We start from the raw sequence: 24,717 nt of genomic DNA on the forward strand, positions 1-24,717 counted from the left end.
GAGCTGCATGAGCTGTTCATATATTTTGGAGATTAATCCTTTGTCCATTGATTCGTTTGCAAATATTTTCTCCCATTCTGAGGGATGTCTTTTCGTCTTGTTTATGGTTTCCTTTGCTGTACAAAAGCTTTGAAGTTTCATTAGGTCCCATTTGTTTATTTTTGTTTTTATTTCCATTACTCTAGGAGGTGGATTGAAAAGGATCTTGCTGTGATTTATGTCAAAGAGTGTTTTTCCTATGTTTCCCACTAAGAGTTTTATAGTGTCCAGTCTTACATTTAGGTCTCTAATCCATTTTAAGTTTATTTTTGTGTATGGTGTTAGGGCGTGTTCTAATTTCATTGTTTTACATGTAGCTGTCCAGTTTTCCCAGCACCACTTATTGAAGAGACTGTCTTTTTCTCCATTGTACATCCTTGCCTCCTTTGTCATGGATTAGTTGACCATCGGTGCGTGGGTTTATCTCTAGGCTTTCTATCTTGTTCCATTGATCTATGGTTCTGTTTTTGTGCCAGTACCATATTGTCTTTATTACTGTAGCTTTGTAGTATAGTCTGAAGTCAGGGAGTCTGATTCCTCCAGCTCCATTTTTTTCCCGGACGACTGCTTTGGCTATTCGGGGTCTTTTGTGTCTCCATACAAAAATGGGCAGACCTAAATAGACATTTCTCCAAAGAAGACATACAGATGGCCAAGAAGCACATGAAAAGCTGCTCAACATCACTAATTATTAGAGAAATGCAACTCAAAACTACAATGAGGTACCACCTCACACCAGTTAGAATGGGCATCATCAGAAAATCTACAAACAACAAATGCTGGAGAGGGTGTGGAGAAAAGGGAATCCTCTTGCACTGTTGGTGGGAATGTAAATTGATATAGCCACTATGGAGAACGGTATAGAGGTTCCTTAAAAAACTAAAAATAGAATTACCATATGACCCAGGAATCCCACTACTGGGCACATACCCAGAGAAAACCATAATTCAAAAAACATGTGCACCCCAATGTTCATTGCAGCACTATTTACAATAGCCAGGTCATGGAAGCAACCTAAATGCCCATCAACAAACGAATGGATAAAGAAGATGTGGTACATATATACAATGGAATATTACTCAGCCATAAAAAGTAACAAAACTGGGTCATTTGTTGAGATGTGGATGGATCTAGAGACTGTCATACAGAGTGAAGTAAGTCAGAAAGAGAAAAACAAATATCATATATTAACACTTATATGTGGAACCTAGAAAAATGGTACAGATGAACTGGTTTGCAGGGCAGAAATTGAGACACAGATGTAGAGAACAAACGTATGGACAGCAATGGGGGAATGTGGTGGGGGGTGGTGGTGGTGGTGTGATGAATTGGGCGATTGGGATTGACATGTACACACTGATATATATAAAATGGATGACTAATAAGAACCTGTTGTATAAAAAAATAAAATTAAATTAAAGAAACAAACAAAAAAATTAAAAATAGGACTACCATATGACTCAGTAATTCCACTTCTGGGTATACATCCAAAAAAAACAAAAACACAAATTCGAAAAGATACATGTACCCCAATGTTCATAGCAGTATTATTATAATTGCCAAGATATATAGAAGCAACCTAAGTGTCCATCAAGAGATGAATGGATAAAGAAGACGTTTATATATATACATAACAGAATACTACTCAGCCATAAAAAAGAATGAAATTTTGCCATTTGCAACAATGTGGATGGACTTGGAGGTATTATGCTAACTGAAATAAGACAGACAGGGAAAGACAAATACTGTATGATATTACTTACATGTGGAACCTAAAAAAACAATAAACTAGTGAATATAACAAAAAAGAAGCAGACTCCCAGATATAGAGAACAAACTAGCGGTTACCAGTGGGGAGAGAAAAGGGGGGAGGGGAAAGATAGGGGGAGGGGATTAAGAGGTACAAACGATTATGTATAAAATTAGCTACAAGGATATATTGTACAATGCAGGGAATAAAGCCAATATTTTATAATAACTATAAGTGGAGTATAACCTTTAAAAATTGTGAATCACTATATTGTGCACCTGTGAAATAATATTGTACACCAACTACACTTCAATAAAAAAGCATCTATATTACTACATCACGTATTTAGTTTAATTTTTTCTCCTGATAATCTAATTTTATTTATTTTTAATTTATTTTTAATTTTTTTATTATTTTTTATTGAAGTATAGTTGATTTACAATATTGTGTTAGTTTCACGTATACAGCAGTGATTCAGTTATATATAATTCAGTTATATATATATATATATATATTCTTTTTCAGATTCTTTTCCATTATAGGTTATTACAAGATATGAATATAGTTCCCTGTGCTATACAGTAGGTCCTTGCTCTTTATCTATTTTATATATAGTAGTATGTATCTGCTAGTTCCAAACTCCTAATTTATCCCTCCCCTTGCTTTGTATAATATTTTGATAACCATATTTCGATGTAATCGGCTTCTTTTGAAACCAGTGTGTGTGTGTGTGTGTGTGTTATGCATCTCATGACACTGTCCTGAGAAGTTGTCCATAGGTTTCACCAGACTGGCAAAAGATTCCACAGCACAAAAGTTAGAATCCCTTCTTAAAACCTTGCTAAAGAATATTAAACCCACTTACATCACTCTGAAGGTCATAGGCCTTCCGAGCCTGAATGATGTCATTCTGATCAGGCAGACAGGTCCATTCATGAAGGGGTTTCTTGTAGTCTACGTCGCTTACAAGGAGCTGGCACTTCTTGGCCTGCACCACCCCCAGCATGTCCACTGGGCTACTGAACTTGGTCTTCCACTTCTCAAAGTCCTTCTTGTACTGCCGGTCACTCTGGATCTTGGCCGCATGCATGGACCACATCATCTTGGGGTCATCTTTGATGTCCCGGGCTCCAATGTGGTGGCCAAGCTGTTTGCGGTAGCCTTCCTTGTACTTGTACTGAAAAAAGAATAGAGATATAAGTCTAATGATATGGACATCTTATTTATATCACATTTCATAGTTTCATAGACACATTATTTCTTTTGATTTTTCCCACCACTAGTGTGAGGGAGAAAGTTTAATATTATCAACTCCATTTTATAAAATAGAAACCTGAAGCCTCCAGGAGTTAAGTGATTTGTTCAAGGTCACATCATAAGCAGGTAGCAGGGCTGAGACTAGAATGGAGAGCTTCTGATGCCTAATATTTTCCCCTTCCACTAAACTATACTGCCTAGTTTACATTTGCTTAACAAGTAAAGATATAACATTGTGTACAAAAGAGCATCTACTTAATTTAAAGATGTGACTTTTTTCTAAAAATGTTTCGATATGATGAATATTTTAGAATATTTCCCTTGTAATCAGAATTTATAATGAATTCCGTGGTGAAGGATACAGACTACATTTAGAAAGTTTCACCAGAAAATACCTCCCTTATTTGCCTGTCAATGTCATTGAACTTTCAACCATGAGAGAGTAATAACTTGGGTTAACACTCTATCTACTTTTAAAATTCAAGAATAATACTTTATGGTCCATTTTACCACGAGATGGTCATAGTGTGGGCTTCTCCAGGTTAACAGCCAGAAAAAGTTTTTATAGTGGAAAGAATGAAGCATATGTCTAAGGTCTGGGACACTTCCAGAAGAAGGAAAGTCTGGATTTGGGTCTTAAGGAGCCCTGGTACAGAATGAGGGTACTGGACACCCTCAGGAGATGTTTCTCATGACACAGGAAGGACTAGAGAGGAGAGGAAAGTGGGTGCTGAGTAAAAGCTTTGCTTACTTCTCAACTTGTTCTTGTGTCCAGTTATGGGCATCTTGGTAGGAGAACTTCACTAAAGGTCAACAAAGGATTAAACAAAACTCTAAAATGTATGCATAATTAACATCTTCCCTTAATGCCAGAGTAAACGGATAGAAGTAGTAGGAAAGAGTTCACATTTATGTTGGCTGATTTACATGTGCTACCAATGTCTTTAACAACAACATTTTTTACAAACGTCTGGGTCATCAGCTGCTCAACTTCTGAGGCTCAAAAATATGAGCCCAGGGCTTCCCTGGTGGCGCAGTGGTTGAGAGTCCGCCTGCCGATGCAGGGGACATGGGTTCGTGCTCCGGTCCGGGAAGATCCCACATGCCACAGAGCGGCTGGGCCCGTGAGCCATGGCCGCTGAGCCTGCGCGTCCGGAGCCTGTTCTCCGCAATGGGAGAGGCCACAGCAGTGAGAGGCCCGTGTACCGCAAAAAAAAAAAAAAAAAAAAAATATATATATATATATATATATATATATATGAGCCCATTTTTAGTGTTCATAAAATACTTATTTTTAAAGAACATAACTCCATCTTTGACAGATTAGCAGGTATACTGGATATAGTAGCTTTTGTTTTCTTTGTTTTCATTTGCCACTTTGTACATGGGGGGTCGTTAAAGGAAATTGAGACTTGCAGGCTAAATTTCTGGCAAGAAAAGCTGTAAAAGCTGCCATTTGTTAACAACTTTGAGTAAGAAATGCCTCTTCCAGAAACATCAACTTACATCACTAGCAATATTTCTTGATGCCTTGGCTGCTCGGATTGGAATGGCATCCACACGCAAGTCATAGCCTTCCTTCTTTGACTCCTCCAAAGCAAGTTTATAAAGTTTCTGCAGAAAAAAGAATTGATCAGTCGTTACTCCTTTCATAAAAAATGAAACTATTTATTACTAAGCTTTCTCTGTCCTCATTTAAACTACACAAAATTAAGTATTAGTGTGAGTTTGTAGAAAACTTTCATAGGTGCTCAAGGATTTTAAGGCACATGGTTTAAACTTTGATGTTTTATTGATTAGTAAATCTAAAAAGTTTTTTGGGGAAATCAGCATCAGGTTGCTAAAATTTTGTTTTGCCAAGCAAGCAAAACTGTAAAAAAAAAAAACCCAAAACCAAAACAAAAACCCAGCTATTTATTGTCATGATCTTAATATAAAAGGAAGGCCATTTTTATGCCAAAGAAGGAGAAGGAATAAATACAGTATTTTTAAATTGAATATATTTGGATTTGTGAACAACTCAATGCTTTGTCCTTATTTTCTCCCATTTTACCATGGATTATCATCACAGACCTTGATTGATCTGTGTAGACTAGGGTTTCAGAATCCTCACTCTGATGAAAATGTTGGTTCTGAAAGAGATGGCTAGGAAAATGCTTGCAAATAACATTAAATGGTAACCAGAACACAATGAAGCGGCAAAAGAATACACAGTACGGTAACTCACTGTATTTTAACCAAGTGACTGCCTGCTAAATAGTTGTTGAATAAAATAATGACTTGATAAGCACACTGACCTGTAGGGGAAGGCTTTAAGAGTATATTCTCTATTGGGATACTTCTCCAAAAGCATTTCATTCTCTGGTGTCATCTTCATAAAAGGCTAGTCTACCTTGTGGACCTACCACATAGACCAAAATTGAATCAAGGGAAAACTATCTCTTGAATCAAGGGAGAACTGTCTCTTTTATTGACAGTGTTGTTCTGGAGAATGTACAATAAATTAGTCAAAAGGTTTCACTAAGGATATTATTACAATAGTTCATTTTTGCCTTTCTCTTCATGATATGATCAGTAGTTTACTCACATCACTGTAGTTTATTCGGTTGAGTTTGGCTAGCATGATTTCTGGTGTATCAGGCATGACATGGATTGTTTTCTTGTCATTGTCCCAGGCTTCAGTATATAAGTGCTATGAAAAAAAATGAGAAAAATTATTTTGGAGTTCAGACAGTTTTTCTTTTGATTATGTGCCAGTCACCTCTCTTCTGTACAAAGTAGAAATAAAATTACTAAAGTTGCATAAATTCCTACCTTTCATGTAGATAAATTACTATTTTCAAGAGTATTTAGCTCACTATTTCATTGACTCAGAGTTTTTACTGTTTCTTATGAAAATTTTTTAACAGTTCTGAAAAGTATAATTGGGTTGCAGAATATCTATAATTGTGAAATAATTAGAGCACATGGTATTTTTAACATCAGTTTACTATTCTGAAGTATTACTAAGTAACTATGGTGTTATAATGGGAAAATCATTTTGAAAGGTATTGTAAATCCTACTGGAATCTTTAAAATGTAGTAACATGTCAGAATTTTTACTTTATTCTATGGTAAATTCCTATACCCGATGGTGAGGAGTGAAGACTCACCTTACTCATGTTTATAGCGTTGTTCTTGGCCAGCACCTGCTCCAGGGAGTCAGTTATGCTGGTAAATTTCAGTGTGTCTGGACGCTGGCGGTAGATGTTATCACTCAGTATCTCTCCGGCCCTCTTGGCTTTAACTACTTCCACGGAGCCAATTGGAACCCAGCCAATGCCTTTCATCCATTCAAGGTCTGACTTATACAAATTCTTCAAATCAACCAACAAGAAACACTTTTATTAATTAGTTGTTCAGATTCACAGTCACAAAATGGATCATACTAGAGAAACACAAAAGCACTGATGAACAGGTAAAGCTGACATCACAATCACTCATTCAAAAGCATTATTGAATCCTGAGTACATTTTTTTCCTAAGCATTTTTTGGCACAGAGGATTGTACTAGGAATGATGAAAGATCTTTTTTGAAAAGTAAAAGCACAGTCCTGCCCTTGAGGGTATTACAAGACTCTTTACACAAGAGCAGAGTTTCTTTAGCTTTGGAAAATGTGTTCTAATAGCTCCCCAAAAGACCGCATACTTAGACCAATGCTGTGTAAGTGTTGCAGTCACAAAAACTTTTGCCTTTTTTTTTTAAAGGGAAAAGAGGTGAAATTCAACTGTAGTTGTGAGTTTCAACACATAGTAATGTTAAGTTTTACAAATCACACTCTTGATTTGCATTTTAATTGAGATATAATTGACATATACTAGTTTCAGGTGTACAATATCATGATTCAGTATGTGTGTATATTGCAAAATGATCACCACAGTAAGTCTAGTTGAGATCTATCACCACACATACCCACACTTTTTTTTTCTTATGATGGGAGATTTTTTAAAAACTCTTGCCTTTATTTTCATCTTCAAAATCACAAAATATAAAGTGTGTAATGCGGTGTTCTAGGGATAATATATTAGATATATCCTAATTATTTATTTTATTTTACTCTCAATAGGGCATGCTAACTGTATTATTATTATTGCACTAGTATTATTGTTGCTGTTGTTATTATTATTATTGTTAACCCTAGTATGCAGAAGCAGCATTGGGGGTACTCACATCACTCTGGAGGTCATAAGCTTTCCGAGCATGGATGACATCATTCTGGTCGGGCAGGCAGGTCCACTCATGCAGAGGATGTTTATAGTCCACATCACTGACCAAGGTCTGACATTTCTTGGCCAAAACGATACCAAGCGTGTCCACTGGGCTGCTGAACCTGGTCTTATATTTTTCAAAATCTTTCTTGTACTCACGGTCACTCTGCATTTTGGCAACGTGGAGGGACCACATCATCTTGGGGTCATCATGTATCATCCGGGCACCAATATGGTGACCCAACTGCTTACGATAAGTTTCTTTGTATTTGTACTGAAAGAAAAGAACCCAGTAAATGAGGAGGAAGCGGCAAGGGCTGGTCCCAGTTGCTCTCTCTGTGGTGATGCTTTTCTATGAAATCCTCAAGACATCAGGGGAATTTCATCAAACATGCTGTGATGCTACACATGCTTTCACCCAAAAAAGAAGATATGGTGCTCATTTCCCCACCTCTATAGAAAATAACTCCACATTGATTCCTTTATATTATGCTAGAAAATTATGTGTTTTAATCACAAAAAAAGGGATTAAAAAGTGAACACTGAATGAGCTCAATTACAGTGACAAGCAGTTTCTCAAAAGTTGGTCATGTGAGTGGACCCAAATGAGAACATATCGGAGGGATTTGTTTACATGGCTCATTAATTTTCTTTTTTTTAAGGTATTCTGAGAAATAATTTGTCCTCTGCACAAATAAACTGGAAGGAGTAGTTTTAAAATGGGTAATTTTTGTTGATAATGAGCATAGTGTTTCAGTTTTGCAAGATGAAAAAGTTCTGGATGTCTGTTGTACAATAGCGTAAATATACTTACTACTACTAGACTATATACTGAAAATGGTAAAGACAGTGAATTTTGTTATGTATTTTTATTATGATTTAAAAGAAAAACCTACCAAAATGGACAATTTTGCTACTCTTAATATTTACTCTTAATATTTAAGTTGTCCAGGAACCTGATATATTAATTTTTAGGGTAAAGGAATGTTGACTTTTGTGGGTCCCATAGCAAAGAGACGTTTAACTTTTTTGCTATCCTATGTCCTTCCTCAAGTCATGGGGAACTCAGTTAAGCCTGCTTATTTATTGGCATCTTTGCCTTGAGTGTAGCCTGAGGAGAGCTCATGAGGTTTCATGAGTAGCTCAACATATGTCCATTTAACTTTGACCAAGGCACTCAGTCTTACTAAGCAAAGACCAAAAGATGAGCAACAAAGGAACCACATCCCAGTGTGTCTCTACGAAACTTGTAATCTTTGGGCAGGTTACCTACTGTCTCAAAGCCTCTATTTATCTGCCTGTGCAATTAAGATAGGCAGTTAAGATAGATGATGACTACAGAGGCTTCCAGCTGTGTCCCAAGAGTGTGATTCCCTATGCAGGTGGCTGGCCTGTTGGTAACAAACGTAAGGATGTGATCAACTCTTACATCACTGGCAATATCCCGGGAGGCCTTGGCAGCCACGATGGGAATGGCGTCACTTCTTAAGTCATAGCCTTCTTTCTTGGCTTCTTCCATGGCCTGGCGATAGAGGTTCTGAAGGAAGAAGTAGTAGTTTTTAGATACAGTGCTCACTTTCACCCTAAAAATGTATTTCTGTCAAAGGAAGACTACTTTTGGATGCAGAACAACACTAGTATGTTTAGCCTTAAATAAATTTTTTAAAAAAGATCTCTTTCTTCCTTTTACTTCCTATGTATACAAGCTATTTATTTAACTTGAAATTTTACTTTCAGCAGGTCTAACACAACTTTTCCTTGGATAAATCCTTCTAGATTTTACACATTAAGTCATTAACTCTGAAATGTGTTTGGATTACTCAGCACTTATTCTTTTCATGAAATAACCAAGAAATGACTATCTATTTAACTGCAAATTTGAATTAGGACCAATTTTACTAGCAGAGAATACGATTATATAACAACAACACTACCACCATGAGCATGTACCTGTATTCAAACAGTGCTAAACAGAGGATAATCCATTGTTTCTGAACATCTTTGTTAATATTGATTTGCTCTCTATTCATTTTGTCGATTGCCGGAAATTGCTAGCAGACAGAGGGATAGCAAGTACCAGATATTTATGAGACAAAAGGACAAAATTGATGAAATAATAATAATTTCTTTATGAATTGGGAAATACCCACTGTTCAGTTTCTGTGGCAGGACAGATGCACACAGAAGATAGAACACAGGTATTCCACGGGAACACAGCTTGAGAACCACTGAATTAAACAAATCATCTATACCAGTAGTATTCAGCCTTTTTTGCTTGTGAACCACTACAATAATTTAGTGCTTTGTTATTAATAATTTTAAAATGACTTTAGAGTCTGAGAAGGATGTCATTAAATGTTTTTAATGTCGATTATTAATGTGTGACAATTCACATTTTTTTCATGTTGAGATTTTACAAGGCAAAGCTAAAGTAAATAAGAATAAATTTAATGTATTTGAGATAAAGTCCCAAGGGCATTTGTTCTTCTTAAAAATTTCTAGAGACTTCCCTGGTGGCTCAGTGGTTAAGAATCCACCTGCCGATGCAGGGGACACGGGTTTGAGCCCTGGTCCAGGAAGATCCCACATGCCGCAGAGCAAATAAGCCCTGTGTGCCACAACTACTGAGCCTACGCTCTAGAGCCTGCGAGCCACAGCTCCTCAGTCCACGTGCCACAACTACTAGCCCTCATGCCTAGAGCCTGTGCTCCTCAACAAGAGAAGCCACTGCAATGAGAAGCCCTCACGCTGCAACAAAGAATAGTCCCTGCTCACCGCAACTAGAAAAAGCCTGTGTGCAGCAATGAAGACCCAATGCAGCCACAAATAAATAAATTAATTAATTTAAAAAAATTTCTCGAGATATTCATTTTGTAACTAGAGTCAAATACTTTTTTTTTTTTTTTTTTTTTTTTTGCGGTACACGGGCCTCTCACTGTTGTGGCCTCTCCCGTTGCGGAGCACAGGCTCCAGACACGCAGGCTCAGCGGCCATGGCTCACGGGCCCAGCCGCTCCGCAGCATGTGGGATCTTCCCAGACCGGGGCACGAACCCGTGTCCCCTGCATTGGCAGGCGGACTCTCAACCACTGCACCACCAGGGAAGCCCGAGTCAAATACTTTTACACTTTATAATTTTCCTTTGAAGAATAAATTCTCAAGTTTATCCTTATGTATAAGTGGGAAAAAATGTGCTTGAATCATCTTGCAGCTTCAGGCCAAACAAATTTTTTTCATTCTTTCAACATTAGAAAAAGATGCAGGGCTTCAAAGAAAACACCTTTATTATCTTCAAGGCTACGTTTTAAAGAATGTTTGGTATATTATTTATCCAAGAGAACTAGAACAGGTAAATGAGAGTTTAAGAGAAAAAAAATAAGATATAGTTACTTTGTTTTGTTAAACTTTACTGAACGAAGATGGAATGAAGGTACCATTGGTAACGGGTTGAGAAGAAATTCAAGTGGGCCGTTTTGAAATCTAATCTTCAGGAGACAGTCTTTAGGGAATTAACATAATCATGCAATTTTAAAGAAATAAATCCAGATGAAAATTTTAGAAATTAAAAAAATAGCCCAATTTCCTGTCAGCAGTCTGAAAAAAAAATACTCTACCTCATCTGACCTAATTTTAACAAAAGGGAAAGTCTTAAAAGCATTATCCCTTTGGGATAGAAACTAACTTCATCTGCCTGGGGTGAGGCAGAATGTCTGGGAAAAGATAATCCAACAGAGAAGCCCTGTGGCCAAGAGAAAAGTTGTTCATTCAAAAATGACTGAAGCCAAGGTCAATCAATCCTTGTGATCAGGCTTGTCCTTGGGTCTGTTTTATAACGCTAGACAAAAGGAAACTCTCTCCTCTTCATTTCACTTGTCATGCCTCTTCTTTAGGGCTACATTATGATAGGCAAAAGTAATTAATGGGTAAAATAATAATGTGGTCAAGTCTTGAAAATGAGTATTTAAAATTTCCAATGTTCTCAAACTAAAGGGAAGTCTGCCCTTTTTTTTTGTTTAATGAAGACACAAAACAACATGTAAGAAATCAATATTCATCTTGAATGAACCAGATAATTCTTGACTTTGGCAAGAACAATTGGGCAAGAAGCTTTTTCTGCGGCAGTATTTCTATTCTGCAAAGATTTGTGATGACAAGTTTAGTGGGGCTGGAGATAGTATGTAAAAAAAAATGTTTTTTTAATTGTCCTCAGGCAATTTTGAGACGGATGAATTTAAGAATTCTTATTTCAGTTCTGGTAAATAAACTGAAGTTATTTTGAGCATATTAAATAAATCTAATCTTCACAGTGACTTGAGTGTAAAGGGAAGAAATTAAAGTTTATTAAGCAGCTACTGTATGCCAGGCTCTACACTGGGCATATTATATATACTACCCCATTTAGCCATCACAAAAATTCTTCAATAGACATTTTTATCTCATTTTACAGATGAGGTAACTAAAGAAAAACTCATAGAACAAATTTTGAAGCAAGTAGTAATCTGATAAATAGCAATAATTATTTTTTAATTAAAATTACAACATGATTCTATCATTAATAGTTGACTTTGAGAGTTCCCCTTCCCTCCTGACATGGAGATATTTTTGTATTTATCCATTTCCCTATGTATTTTTTTAATTGAAGTATAGTTGATTTACAAGCTTGTGTTAATTTTTTCTGTAACTATTCTTGAATATAATGATACATATATTCAGGGTAGGTTATGGCAAAAATAAATAAATAATTGGTCAACATGAGAATTAAATCCATAATTCTGACCTTTCCACTACATCAGCAAAATCACGTGTTCAGGTCAAAACAAATGGTCTTACCTCACTATAATTTATTTTATTTTGTCTCGCCAACATAATTTCAGGTGTATCAGGCATCACGTGGATTTGGGTCTTGTCTTTGTCCCAGGCTTCTGTGTATAAGCGCTGTGAAGGATAAAAAGGTTAATGAATTAGAACAACAATGTTTGTTGTAAACAGAGGTTTCCAACTTAGAGATCATGACAAAGTTGAAAGCCAACCTTCTGACTATCTGGGCTGTCTGCTGTAATATCAACATTCTTCAATCTCTTTGATGTTACAAGATATTTATTGTCACTAAATATAAGTGTAGACTAAGATATGAAAAGAAAATGTGTGTGTGTTTCATTACAAGATCACCTCCACTCCAATTAAATTAAAAGCAAGTATTTTCCAAGCATGTATTCACGTCCATATGTACTGAGGCTGTATCAACAAATTCTTCCCATGATTTTGTCTGTTTGTCTGTTTATTAACTGCAAATGTACCTGGATATGCCATCTCTAGATTTCTTTTTGATAAATGTTATGAAGATTTGCACCTGACTTGTTTGTTCTATACTTACTTAGATAAGTACCCAACGAGAAAGAAACCTTGATACCAAACATGTATAACTGTTATAGACTTAAAACAATTTAAACACCAAACAGCTGTCCTACTCCTAACTCTATTTCACAAGAGATGTCAAAGCAGAAATTCCCACATATACTTGGGGAATCCTAATAGAGAACTCAATCAAATCACTATACACAGGATGGCAACTAGATAAAACAAACAAACAAAAGGACTAACTTAATTAGTAACAGATATTCTCAAGGACATACAGCCCTGTTTTATTTTCTCCCACATTGGGGGCTCACCTTGTTCATAGTGATGGCGTTGTTCTTGGCCAGCACCTGTTCCAGGGAATCAGTCACACTGGTAAACTTCAGCTTGTCTGGACACTGGCGGTAGATGTTGTCACTCAGTATCTCTGCAGCTCTCTTGCACTTGACTACCTCCACAGACCCAATGGGGACCCAGCCAATGCCTCTCAGCCACTGGAGATCTGATTTATATATGTTCTGGTGAGATCAAACACAAAAGCAAGGATTACTGAAGCTGTTAGGATTCTTGATTTCAAAAATGAATGAAAAGGACTGGAAAAAGTGGATAGCCAAACTTCATGTCTATGTCTTTTATAATATGAAGCCCAATTGGATATAGTTCATGGTATTATGTTCTCTCTAAAAGAAAATTAAGGCACAGTAAATTAAGGGTGGAGAGGAAAAAAACATTATTTTTTTTCTGAGGGCTTTACCTAATCCTAGCCATTATCTGCATATTACTATGTATTATCATCATAAGCATGGTCAACAGTGGTGTTTAATGGGTCTCAGTACTCACATCGCTCTGGAGGTCATAGGCCTGCCGAGCGTGCATGATGTCATTCTGGTCAGGCAGGCAGGTCCACTGGTGCAAGTAGTTCTTGTAATCCACGTCACTGACCAAGGTCTGGCACTTCTTGGCCTGCACCATCCCCAGCATGTCCACTGGGCTGCTGAACTTGGTCTTCCACTTCTCAAAGTCCTTCTTGTACTCCCGGTCACTCTGGATCTTGGCCACATGCATGGACCACATCATCTTAGGGTCATCCTTCACATCCCGGGCTCCAATGTGATGGCCAAGCTGCTTGCGGTAACCATCTTTGTATTTATACTGAAATAACAGTAGTCATTTTGAAAATAAAAATGAATGAAAAGGGCTAAAAATCTTATTAATATAAAACTTTATTATTTTAAAATTGGTTAGTTCTTGCAGAGAAATAAATCATCTGAATATCAACTTATCTCCTCATCCTAAACTCTGATGAGACTTCACAGCAATACTCTAATGGCGAGCAGGCCAAACTTCATAGTTCTATGGTTTGCAGACACTAAGTCTCTGGAAATAAAGGCAGCAGCACTTTTCAGAAAATCAGTTGGAGTTTTTTTTAATCTTTTTTGGGCCAGTGAAATCATTAACCCAGAAGTTTTACACATGATTTTGAGAACAACTCCTGAGTTCAGAGGAAACTTTTCACTCCCCTGCCCACCCCGCCTCTCCCAAATCTGGCTCTGCTAACTTTCACAGGACTCCTGAAATAGACTGGCTTGTGTTTCCATCCTGTATACCGGCTCTACTGGACACCAAATTTCGGTGAGGTTTGTTGGGATTCCTTGAGGAGAAAAAGCGGATTATATAACTACAAGAAAGTGTTTTGTTGGTGGCGATGGTAAGAGCTGACTCTGGATTAGCTTCTCTCCACTTCAGGCAACAAAATTACACAAATCCTAGCATATATTTACTGAAGTCTGAATTCTCTACCAAAGGAACTTCTTTTGGAGACAGCGGAAAGGGAAATCAGGCTATTTTGTTGGTTTTGGTTGTTATAAAACTTTTTTTTTTTTTCATTTAAAAAGAACTCAAAGGAAGCACTTAAGGCAATTTTTCAAAGAAAGGGTTGGCAAGAATCCAGACCAGATTTGGGGAAGGGTGAATTTTCCTGAACCTGGCTGAACCAGATCTTTTTCTTATGCTGAACCAATACACGTACCCAAGCTTTTTCCCCAACTCTTCTGTCATTTTCTTATTTCTATGTGCTCAAAATATGCAGATGAATGCCTTATAATTACAGATATAAACAAATATAGATTCAAATTCCATTTTTTAATGAAGTTTAGGATACTTCCTCTGCATATGGGAACTGAATATTAAAATCTTTTGGAGTTAAATTATTAAAGCTCTTTTCAAATGAAAAACATTTCATTTAAAGCACAGTAAATGTGCTTTAACTGGCACCAGGATGTATCTTGCTGTTGTAATACTGATTCTGCCCCACCCCCATCCAGCCATGTACATATGTGGAGTGTTGGTACTCACATCACTGACAATGTCCCTGAAGGCCTTGGCTGCCACTATTGGGATGGCATCGCTTCGCAAGTCATAGCCTTTCTTCTTTGCTTCTTCATTGGCGAGTTTATACAGAGTCTATAGAAGGAAAGTCAGAGTTAAAGCAAAGTTTTGATAGCAACAATTTGGAGTCTAACAGGTGACATATCACAAAATTTAAAAAAGGATAGGCTCCAGAAACAATCTATCTTTCTAGCAATATTGGAAAGTAAATAAATTATATTTTACCAAAAAAAACTATGTAGCATTAGAAACAAAAGAAATATATCAATGAGCATTAACATAGATTGATAATCTATTATTTATATCATATAGATTAATATATATATAATATATAGATTATATGATACATTATGCATATCAACATAATATAATGTTAATGTTAATATAATCTAGTAATATAGATTGATAGGCAAAGCATCAATCTATACGTATTGCTAAATGAAAAAATTGCAGAACAATGTGTTTAATATTATTCATTTGTATATAAAATATATATTTATATACTTTTACCTAGTTCTTTATTACTTAAACATTTTCAAAAATCATGTAATATCTTATGATGTTTAAAAAAACAAATGAGAAAAAAATTAAAGTACAATTTAAAACATAGTTAACTTGACTATAATCACAACTTTATGATTCTAATTTTTGGCTGGATCATATTAGTAAAACATTCACCTATAAAACTGCATTTTACTTTAAAAAAGTAGTAATCAGTATTGTTAATGGAGAACACTTTTTCCCCATGCCTGAGGTTCTCTTTCTATAAAAGGAGCGCGATTATTTCATCTCTGCCCCTTTACTCTCTTTACCCTGGAGAGGTGCAGTGATTTCCTGATGTATCTAATTGGTAGGGATGGGATGGCAGGGCATGCCCAGCTCAGCTCTGACCTCCTCCCTCTAGGAACATGCCCAGTGCCCTCCTCTGCTTCTCTGTGCGAAGCAGGACTCACCCCTGAGGGAGGTAGAGCTGACTGTCCTGCTCCAGTGTGGCCTGTGCCTGGATGGGGAACCTAATTCTGGGGTTCACTTAGCAGGTTTGTTTGGCTCTCATACAAATGTGTCCTTGAACCTAACTTTAGTAGTAAGAGATGTGAGATTTTGACTTCTAGTTCCACTCCTTTGTTTTACTTCTCAATTTTATTCAGGATCCAGGCGGGAAAGAGGTGCATATTATTAGAGGTCCCCTTGGTAGGGTTGCCAGATTTAGCAAATAAAAAGATAGCATGCCCAGCTGAACTTGAATTTCAGATAAATAACAAATAATGTTTTCATATAAATAATGAGCTAGTATTATATCTGGTTATCCTACGCCTTGGAAATGCCAAAAATACTCCTCAGTTCCACCTGACCCACACTGGTAAAGACCATAAATGGAAAAGATAATGTGACTTCAGTTTGCCCCTGGAATCCTATAGCGTATGATATTCAACCCACAGATGAAAGGTTGGATGGGCTGAGTGTTCATATCACAGAGCTGCACGTACCATGATAGCTGAGGTCCGAGAATATCCACAAAAGTGTAGAAAACAAACAACAACAACAACAATAGCAACAAAACAAGCGTGGTCCCCCAGGATTTTGCCCCTACCTCACTGTAGTTGAGCTGGTTCTTCCTCGCCAACATGATCTCCGGGGTATCCGGCATTATATGAATTTGAGTCTTGTCTTTGTCCCAGGCCTCTGTGTATAAGTGCTATCAAAGAATATGTTGATAGAAAACCATTTGAAAAAAAAAAGAAAACCATTTGAAATAGGAATTACAAAAAGCCAATTAAAGCAGGAATGTTACTGATCTAATTAGGAAAATAAACCACACTAGGATATAAGGTATTCAGCTGGAGGTTTAAGTCTTAATGATAGTTATCAGGGTTACAACTGGGGATAATAGAAAGTACTTAGAGGATTTCAAGTACGTCATTTAGGAGGTAAACGTGACCCCACACCTGCATGGATAATTTTAACTCCACTAGTCATTAAGGTCTAAAAACCTCTTTTGGCATCTTGGAGAAGCTTGAGGCAGCTGGGGCTCACCTTGTTCATGTTGATGGCATTGTTCTTGGCCAGCACCTGTTCCAGAGAATCAGCCACACTGGTAAACTTCAGCTTATCTGGATGCTGGCGGTAGATGTTGTCACTCAGTATCTCTGCAGCTCTCTTGCATTTGACCACATCCACAGACCCAATTGGGACCCAGCCAATGCCCCTCAGCCACTGGAGATCAGACTTGTAAACATTCTGTGAGGAGGAAAAAGGCAGGAACTCTTCAGTAAGACTGAAAGATTTAGGGTCAAGGTGCAAATAGAATTGGTAGTAAAGTACAATTCTGGTTGTTGCTCTTGTTGGTTTCATAGAAAACTGGCTCACTGTATTAGGCAGACTAACAGAGGAAGTATGTTCAAAAACGACCCAAAAATGTAACAAAAAATGATAGAATATTTCAGGTTGTTAGGACAGGAGGAATCCAAATGAATATCTTCTGTCAGCCAGTTCAGTGGATGTTCACCGTTCGTGTGCACAAGAAAAGAATGCCAACCCAAAGTGAGAGAAACCACACATATGTCGACCTACAGGCTGTCAGTAAATAAATATTAGGTCCAGTCAAATGAAACACTCTGCAGCCATTAAAAGCCACATTTTAAAGAATATCAATGATTGGTAGAAATGTCATTAATGTAACAATAACGAAAAAATAGCACATAAAACTATCTGTATATAAATTACATGAGCAAGAGTGGGCTTTTTCAGTGGTTGGATTATGTTGGATTCTTATTGCTTTCTGTGTATTTTTTCTTATATTTCAAAATATCTTTAAAGCTCTTGGTTTAACAACAAAAAAGAGAAGTTAAAATATAATAATGACATAGAACCTCTGAAGCCCTGAGGCAGACCTTTGACTACTTCAACACTGTCCAAGATTCAGGACAATAAATGACCGTCTTATTGGTCCAGAACCCGTCTCTTCCCCAGCAAATTCTCAGGCTGGGAAGCACAGACTCTTTTCCAGAGTTGTCTTTCCATATCTTTATTTAACACTTTAAGTCATTTTTTCTGCTAAAGACTTTTGTGTACTTATTAGGCATTCATAACTACTTCACAACGGTGGAATTGGACCTTTGCCCAGATCATTTGAAGGATTTTACCTGTAACGGCAATTAAGTAGAGCATACAGACAGCTATTTTACTGTCTAGACTAAAAGCCTATTGGAATTGCCTTATGCTGACTAGTTATTGCCCCTTAAATAACAACAGCAAGAATGAAAACAATAACATTTTACACCTCTGGAGTGCTTCTTAACTTTCGAATGCTTCCCACATTATTAAGACTGTGTCACCGTGAGAAGGAGGTGATCTCAAAAAGGCACTTGACAAATAAACAGAGGCAAGCAGTCTGTCAATGCTGTCACTCTATGGTGACATTAACCGTTTTTAACTATCTTTCATATGCAGGCAAAGCCTTTCTTTGCAAAACACAGGGTTCTGCATGTTGTGGAAAGCTACAGAACAGATGTGGGAGTTTCCACAGGTAGGCTGTACAATTTCTAGGAACAGCCATTTAATGTATAATTATGGTTAATTCATGTTATTCTCCAAAGTCCTCTAATGCTTAATAATTCCTCTAAACGTCTATAAAATATATGCTGCAGGAAATGTGCCTGTCACATCCAGATTTGAGATGCTGCCTCTGTTTCTAATAGGTACCGGTTCTGTCATTACCACATGACCTCTCCACAAAGAGAGCTGTGCTGAGAGGACAAAGTGTCAATGAAATGACCCAACAGCTTCCAGACACAGTGACTTCTTTTATTTCATAAGAGTGACGATTAGTGTTGTAGCAGTATTCTGCTAATGATAACCTCATTTGTTTTGCAAGGAAGCTAAAAACAAATTTCTGAGTAATTTTTAAAAATAAAAATGCGTTATTTCCTTCCCCCTTAAAAGAATAAAACAAACCATCTTCCTGGGTTGGACCCTGAATTCTAACGCTGCTTAATTCCAGTCTTATTTTTATAAGACCAAGTCCAGTTGGTAAACTTCACTTCCTTATAAAGCCTAGAAATGTATCCACAATAAAGCAATAAAACTATACTCTGATTCAAATCGCATTCAATGAACAAGAAATCCTAGCTTGAGTAGGCCACTGCGTTGTTTACAAAGGATAACATTCATATGGTTCAAGTTATTTCCACACACAGCCCTGTTATGGACGCCGTACTCACGTCGCTCTGGAGGTCATAGGCGTGCCGAGCGTGCATGACGTCACTCTGGTCAGGCAGGCAGGTCCACTGGTGCAGGTAGTTCTTGTAGTCCACGTCACTGACCAAGGTCTGGCACTGCATGGCCTGCACCATCCCCAGCATGTCCACTGGGCTGCTGAACTTGGTCTTCCACTTCTCAAAGTCCTTCTTGTACTCCCTGTCACTCTGGATCTTGGCCACATGCATGGACCACATCATCTTAGGGTCATCTTTCACATCCCGGGCTCCAATGTGATGGCCAAGCTGCTTGCGGTAACCAACTTTGTATTTGTACTGAGATGAAAATGCACAAATTAGATTTTTATTATAAGCCAATACAGGTCACAAGCCTGTACAAAATCATCTTGCTTATATCACTGTTGTACGTTGACTTTTGCTAATAAGCACTAACTCAAGGCAATATCCCACCTTTCCCCTAGAAGCTTATAGAGGTAATAAAATAGATGGAATTCATTTAATTGTAGTGTACACCCCAAATCACCTATGGCCTGGTAACAAGGAATAGTTCTGGGGGCAGCAAATGCACACAGTGGAGAGGCCATGTGGACCAAGGGACTGGGAGAAATGGGTTAGGCACTAAAAGTACATCAGAAAAGAGATGCACTTGGTGACAAGATGTGTTTAATAAGTAGTAAAATGAGTGCCTGGTTCCTTTGAGGATGAAGTCAAGGTCAAGGACTACTTGCAGTAGCAACAGAAGAGAATTTCCTGTTCCATAATGGATTCAGGCATTCAGTGGTGGTGGCAAATTTTGGCATCATTTTGGAAACTGGTTATACTAGGGAAGCTGACCTAGCAGCCCAGTTGCTTAGAGCATGCTCCTAATAAAGTCATGGGTTCTCATCTCTCATGGACCAACAATGTTGTCATTATTCCATGTCCAAAGACATTGTCCTGGAATCCGAGCCAATTATCCAAAATACATGCTTCTAGTCTCAAACATAACTGAGTGAGAAAGGATAAACGAGTCAGCAGAGGCAATATAGTACAGTGGGAAGGAATGAGGTTGCCCAGAGTTTCAACTCCATCACCTACTAAGAGTTTGATTTTAGACAAGTTGCTTAAGCAACCCATAAAACAGGGATAATCACAATCTTACATCCTAGGGTAATTATGAAAAATAAGTGACATAATGCATATAACATTCTTAGCACAGATTTCTCAACACTTCTTGGTTATTATTATTTTGTTATATATTATTATTGGCATAAATCCATTTGTAGAAAAGGTACAACATACGTAAACTAAAGTGAGTCACTAATATGATCTTCCAAACTAAAGGGCAGCGTATTACCATATTCCCAAATAGTGGGTCTTGATTTTTAGAGCAGTGGTCTGTTCCTCAAGAATTCCCTGAGGTACCAGGAAAGGATGATGGTTTTATTCTGGGAGTTACAAGCCACAAGCCAGGAGCTAGTGTTAAGGGTGCAACTTTGGGCTAGTCTGGCACTGATCAACTGCCTTCTTTTCATGATCTTACAAGGGTGAATTGTAATGGCAAGTGTCATATGTATTTTTTGAATATTGGATATTAAAATGCTATATAAAGCTAGGCCCTGAATCTCACGGGGAGAACTTAAGTTTATGAGTCACACTGTCTATAAGCACTGTGGCAATTTTTATATAAGCATCTCCAAGCCTGCAGCTACACTCTTAATGAATTCCACATGAATGGATCTTTCTCTATTCTTGGTGGATCAGCTTTCACTGAAGATACTGTGACTTAGTGGTTATAAAACTTTTTTGTAAACATCAAATTTTTCATTTCCCTCAAAACTAGGTTTTTTAAAAACCCTACACAAATACATCAGGATATATTTCCAGAGGGCCAGGGAAGTTCTTTTAGAAGATTTAGTTCAGTGAAAATGTCACCTCAGACTGACCACATACTAGGAGTAAAACTGACAACTCACATCACTGATGATGTCCCTGGAGGCCTTGGCTGCCACGATCGGGATGGCATCACTTCGCAAGTCATAGCCTTTCTTCTTTGCTTCTTCGTTGGCGAGTTTATACAGACTCTAAATTTGGGCAAAAAAAAAAAAAAATCAGTTACATGTTGACATTCATATCCAAAAATGACAGAGGACTAAAATAATTCACCAAGTTCTACACAGGTAGGTGCCTGTAATAATGTCACTTTTGAGAGTTCTAAGCTTTCTGCGGTTTTGGCTGAAGTTGAGACTTAAACATGATACCTATATGGAATATGGCACCTTTGTTTTTTTATTTTAAAACTTATGTTACATTAACCATATACAGATATTATTCATGGTTTTAAAACTTTTAGTTATAACAATGAATCAGTTTTGGAAAGAACTGGAAAAATTAAGCTGAAACTCATGGGCCTAAGGTGGCAAAATGTGGACAGGAGGGAAACTCATTTGATCCACATTTATTCTGCACCGACTCTGTGCCATGACTGTGCTTGGTACTTGGGAAACAAAGATGAATATGAGGCCTCTCCCATCTTCAAGGTTTCTGGGAGAACTGATGGAAAGACTGATAACCTGCGGAACAAGCTGCCAAAAAGTCAGACCATGAAAGGTGCTTTAACCATATCATTAAGAACGAACTCCACGGGACTTCCCTGGTGACGCAGTGGACAAGACTCCACGGTCCCAATGCAGGGGGCCTGGGTTTGATCCCTTGTCAGGGGACTAGATCCCACATGCATGGTGCAACTAAGAGTTTGCATGCCACAGCTGGGGAGCCTGCATGCTGCAACTAAGAAGCCGGAGAGCTGCAACTAAGGAGCCCAGGGGCCGCAGCTGGGGAGCCTGACTGCCACAACTAAGGAGCCCACGAGCCACGGCTGGGGAGCCCACCTGTCACAACTAGGACCCCACGCAACCAAATAGATACATAAATAAATATTTTTTAAAAAAGATTGAATGTTTAAAAAAAAAAAAAGAACGACCTCTAGGAAGGAGCAATTTATTCTGAATTGAAAATCAGGAAGTTTCCTCAGAGGGCATGACCTTGGCATTGGACCCTGAGTGATAAATATGGTTTCAATAGACTGAGATGGTGGTCAAGGGCAGAGGAACTTCCATGAATCAAAGTACGGGGAGTTAAAGTGCAGGGGCGTCAAGCAGGGGCGGAGGGGCAGTGCCAGAGGAAGTGGCAGGACAGGACTGACAAGAATCAGGAATCCAGCTATGAAGGCCTGGTGCTAAGATAACTTTGTCCTTAATTCTATAGGAAAAGGGAAACCAACAACAATCTTTGAGGAAGAGTGACATCATCAAATTTGCATTCTATCTTCCTATGCTAAACGAGAAAGAAACATGATAGAACTGAACTAAGCTGATAGAGAAAAGTCAGAGAAAGCAGACCAGGCAGGTTAGGCAATCGGTTCAGGCATTCTTCCTGGGCCTCTTCAAACCAAGGGCAACATACAACATCTCTGAGCTTTTGCAGCAAAGACAGAGTTGACAGTTCCAGAAATGCTGAGTGGCTAGTTACAGGGACCCTTTGTCTCTTAAAATATCTGTTCATATAGCACACGCTTTCCTGTAACACTATGGGACCTATAGTGCAGGTTTAACTGAAAATTCACTTATTTTTGATTTGAGAGTGGGACTTGACAATTTTAGTTTGGGGTGGCAATTAAGAGCTAGTTATATAAGCATTAAAATTACAGTCTGCACCCCTGAAAAATAAAATGACTTAAGGTGGTGGCTAATCAATTTAAATTCTCTCAGTTATATTAAGCAGAAGAGTAACCTGCTATTGATTTATGCTGTCAAAGAAACAATATTTTCCTTGCTGGTAGCACAAAGCTGGAAGAAATAACTAATATATCATCTGACAGAATTTTACAGTCACAAAAATCTCCACAGACTTAAACCGATAGGTTCATTCTAAGAAAAAAATGCAGAGAGATAAATGTCAATCTTTGAACTGAGATTTAAGTTGCCAAATGTATAAATACAAGATAGAGGAAACCTAGTTTAAGCCCATGTAAGTTGTCTTAGGGTTTTGGTTGACCCCAAGTCCCACGCACACCAGCAGTGACATAGCCCCAAGGAGCCCCAAGGCACAGAGTGCAGAAATGGAGGGTAAATGTCCAGAAGAGGAAATGCAATGTCGACTGTACTCTACACTAGTCATTCCTCACTCGCAGGATTTTGTTTGGTTCTGAGAGTCACATTCTAGCAGGGATGTCATGTGAGGAATGCCCAGGAGCTTGGGATGTTTGGATTATAAAGAGAACCTGGGGTGAAGTGGCAGCGGAGGCACATAGTGCCTATGGAGTTGGCACAGTTTGGTTCTGCATGGTCTTAGAGGATTATGTGGGTCTACAGAGAGAAACCATTGACCCAATACATGAGAACCATCTTCTAAAGGAACTTTCCAGAACAAATAGGTTGATTTATGAGATTTATAAGCACCTCGTTACTGAGAACACTTAAGCAAAGGCAGGATGACGACTTATTGGGCGGGGACTCCTGCACTAGAGGAGACTGACCTCTCAGCCTAAACATCTGTGCTTCTGATATGGGGGCACACGGCTCTATGCTCACAGAAAGTGAACAGGAAATGGGCTTGCTAATATATTTATATATTGACAGATCCTCTCTGTCTCTGTCTGTCTGTCTCTCAGCGTTATTTGATTGTACTGTGATTTTAGTCCTTGACTTAAATCTTGTACATTAAAAATCTTAAATTTTGACCCTAAAGCACAATTTAGGAAAAATAAGTCATATGTGGAAAATACATTTAGCACAGCCATGTAGCATAAGGAGGAGAAAAACGTATTTTGGTCTATTGCTAATTTCTTAAATTAATAAAAGAGGAAGGTCTAGTTAATCTTCTGGTTGCTGCTTAAATCATTCATTCTTATAATTTGCACTTCCGAAATGATAAATATGTGTTACTTGAAGACTGATGTTTAGGTAAGCGAGAAATGAAAGAGTTGGTATTCACATGGAGCAAGAAAAGACATTCTTTACAAAGCTGTCATTTAGCATTACATCACCATGGAATGGATTAACTGAAATATGAAACACCACGCAAATGTCATAGAATTAGCATCTGCTCCCACCTCACTGTAGTTGATTTGGTTCTTTCTTGCCAGCGTAATTTCTGGTGTGTCTGGTGTGATGTGGATCTGGGTCTTGTCTTTGTCCCAGGCTTCTGTGTATAAACGCTAGCAAGGAAAATATAAAATGTCATCAGGAAAAAACTTCAGTGTACTGTTAATCGAAACTTCAAGGCCACAAGAACTTTATAAAGAGAAATAACAAAAGGTTACGTATTTTATACACATTATGTATTTTACGCGTATCTTCAAGTAAAGTAACCAGTTCATAGTAGAACAGATATGTATGAGTGCCTTCTGATACTCTGAATTGTATGTTAACAAAAGGAAATTTAGAATATCTTTTATGCAGAGATGATTTTCCATAAAAATGTAC

At 37.8% G+C, this 24,717-nt stretch overlaps 1 protein-coding gene across 1 annotated transcript in view; it reads right to left on the reverse strand.

Moving 5' to 3' along the window:
• Window positions 1-24,717, reverse strand: part of NEB (nebulin) — a gene marked incomplete at both ends in the record, with an annotated part of 225,065 nt that overhangs the window by 96,016 nt on the left and 104,332 nt on the right. The window contains 15 exons of the mRNA XM_079710699.1: window positions 2,655-2,966; window positions 4,553-4,660; window positions 5,634-5,738; window positions 6,199-6,402; window positions 7,256-7,567; window positions 8,723-8,830; window positions 12,123-12,227; window positions 12,962-13,165; window positions 13,488-13,799; window positions 15,003-15,110; window positions 16,627-16,731; window positions 17,070-17,273; window positions 19,256-19,567; window positions 21,208-21,315; window positions 24,345-24,449. Of these exons, the coding sequence (XP_079566825.1) occupies window positions 2,655-2,966; window positions 4,553-4,660; window positions 5,634-5,738; window positions 6,199-6,402; window positions 7,256-7,567; window positions 8,723-8,830; window positions 12,123-12,227; window positions 12,962-13,165; window positions 13,488-13,799; window positions 15,003-15,110; window positions 16,627-16,731; window positions 17,070-17,273; window positions 19,256-19,567; window positions 21,208-21,315; window positions 24,345-24,449 (2,712 nt within the window). The remainder of the gene's footprint in view (window positions 1-2,654; window positions 2,967-4,552; window positions 4,661-5,633; window positions 5,739-6,198; window positions 6,403-7,255; window positions 7,568-8,722; window positions 8,831-12,122; window positions 12,228-12,961; window positions 13,166-13,487; window positions 13,800-15,002; window positions 15,111-16,626; window positions 16,732-17,069; window positions 17,274-19,255; window positions 19,568-21,207; window positions 21,316-24,344; window positions 24,450-24,717) is intronic.

This window comes from Hyperoodon ampullatus (genome assembly GCF_949752795.1).
Source record: "Hyperoodon ampullatus genome assembly, chromosome: 8".
Lineage (NCBI taxonomy): Eukaryota > Metazoa > Chordata > Mammalia > Artiodactyla > Ziphiidae > Hyperoodon > Hyperoodon ampullatus.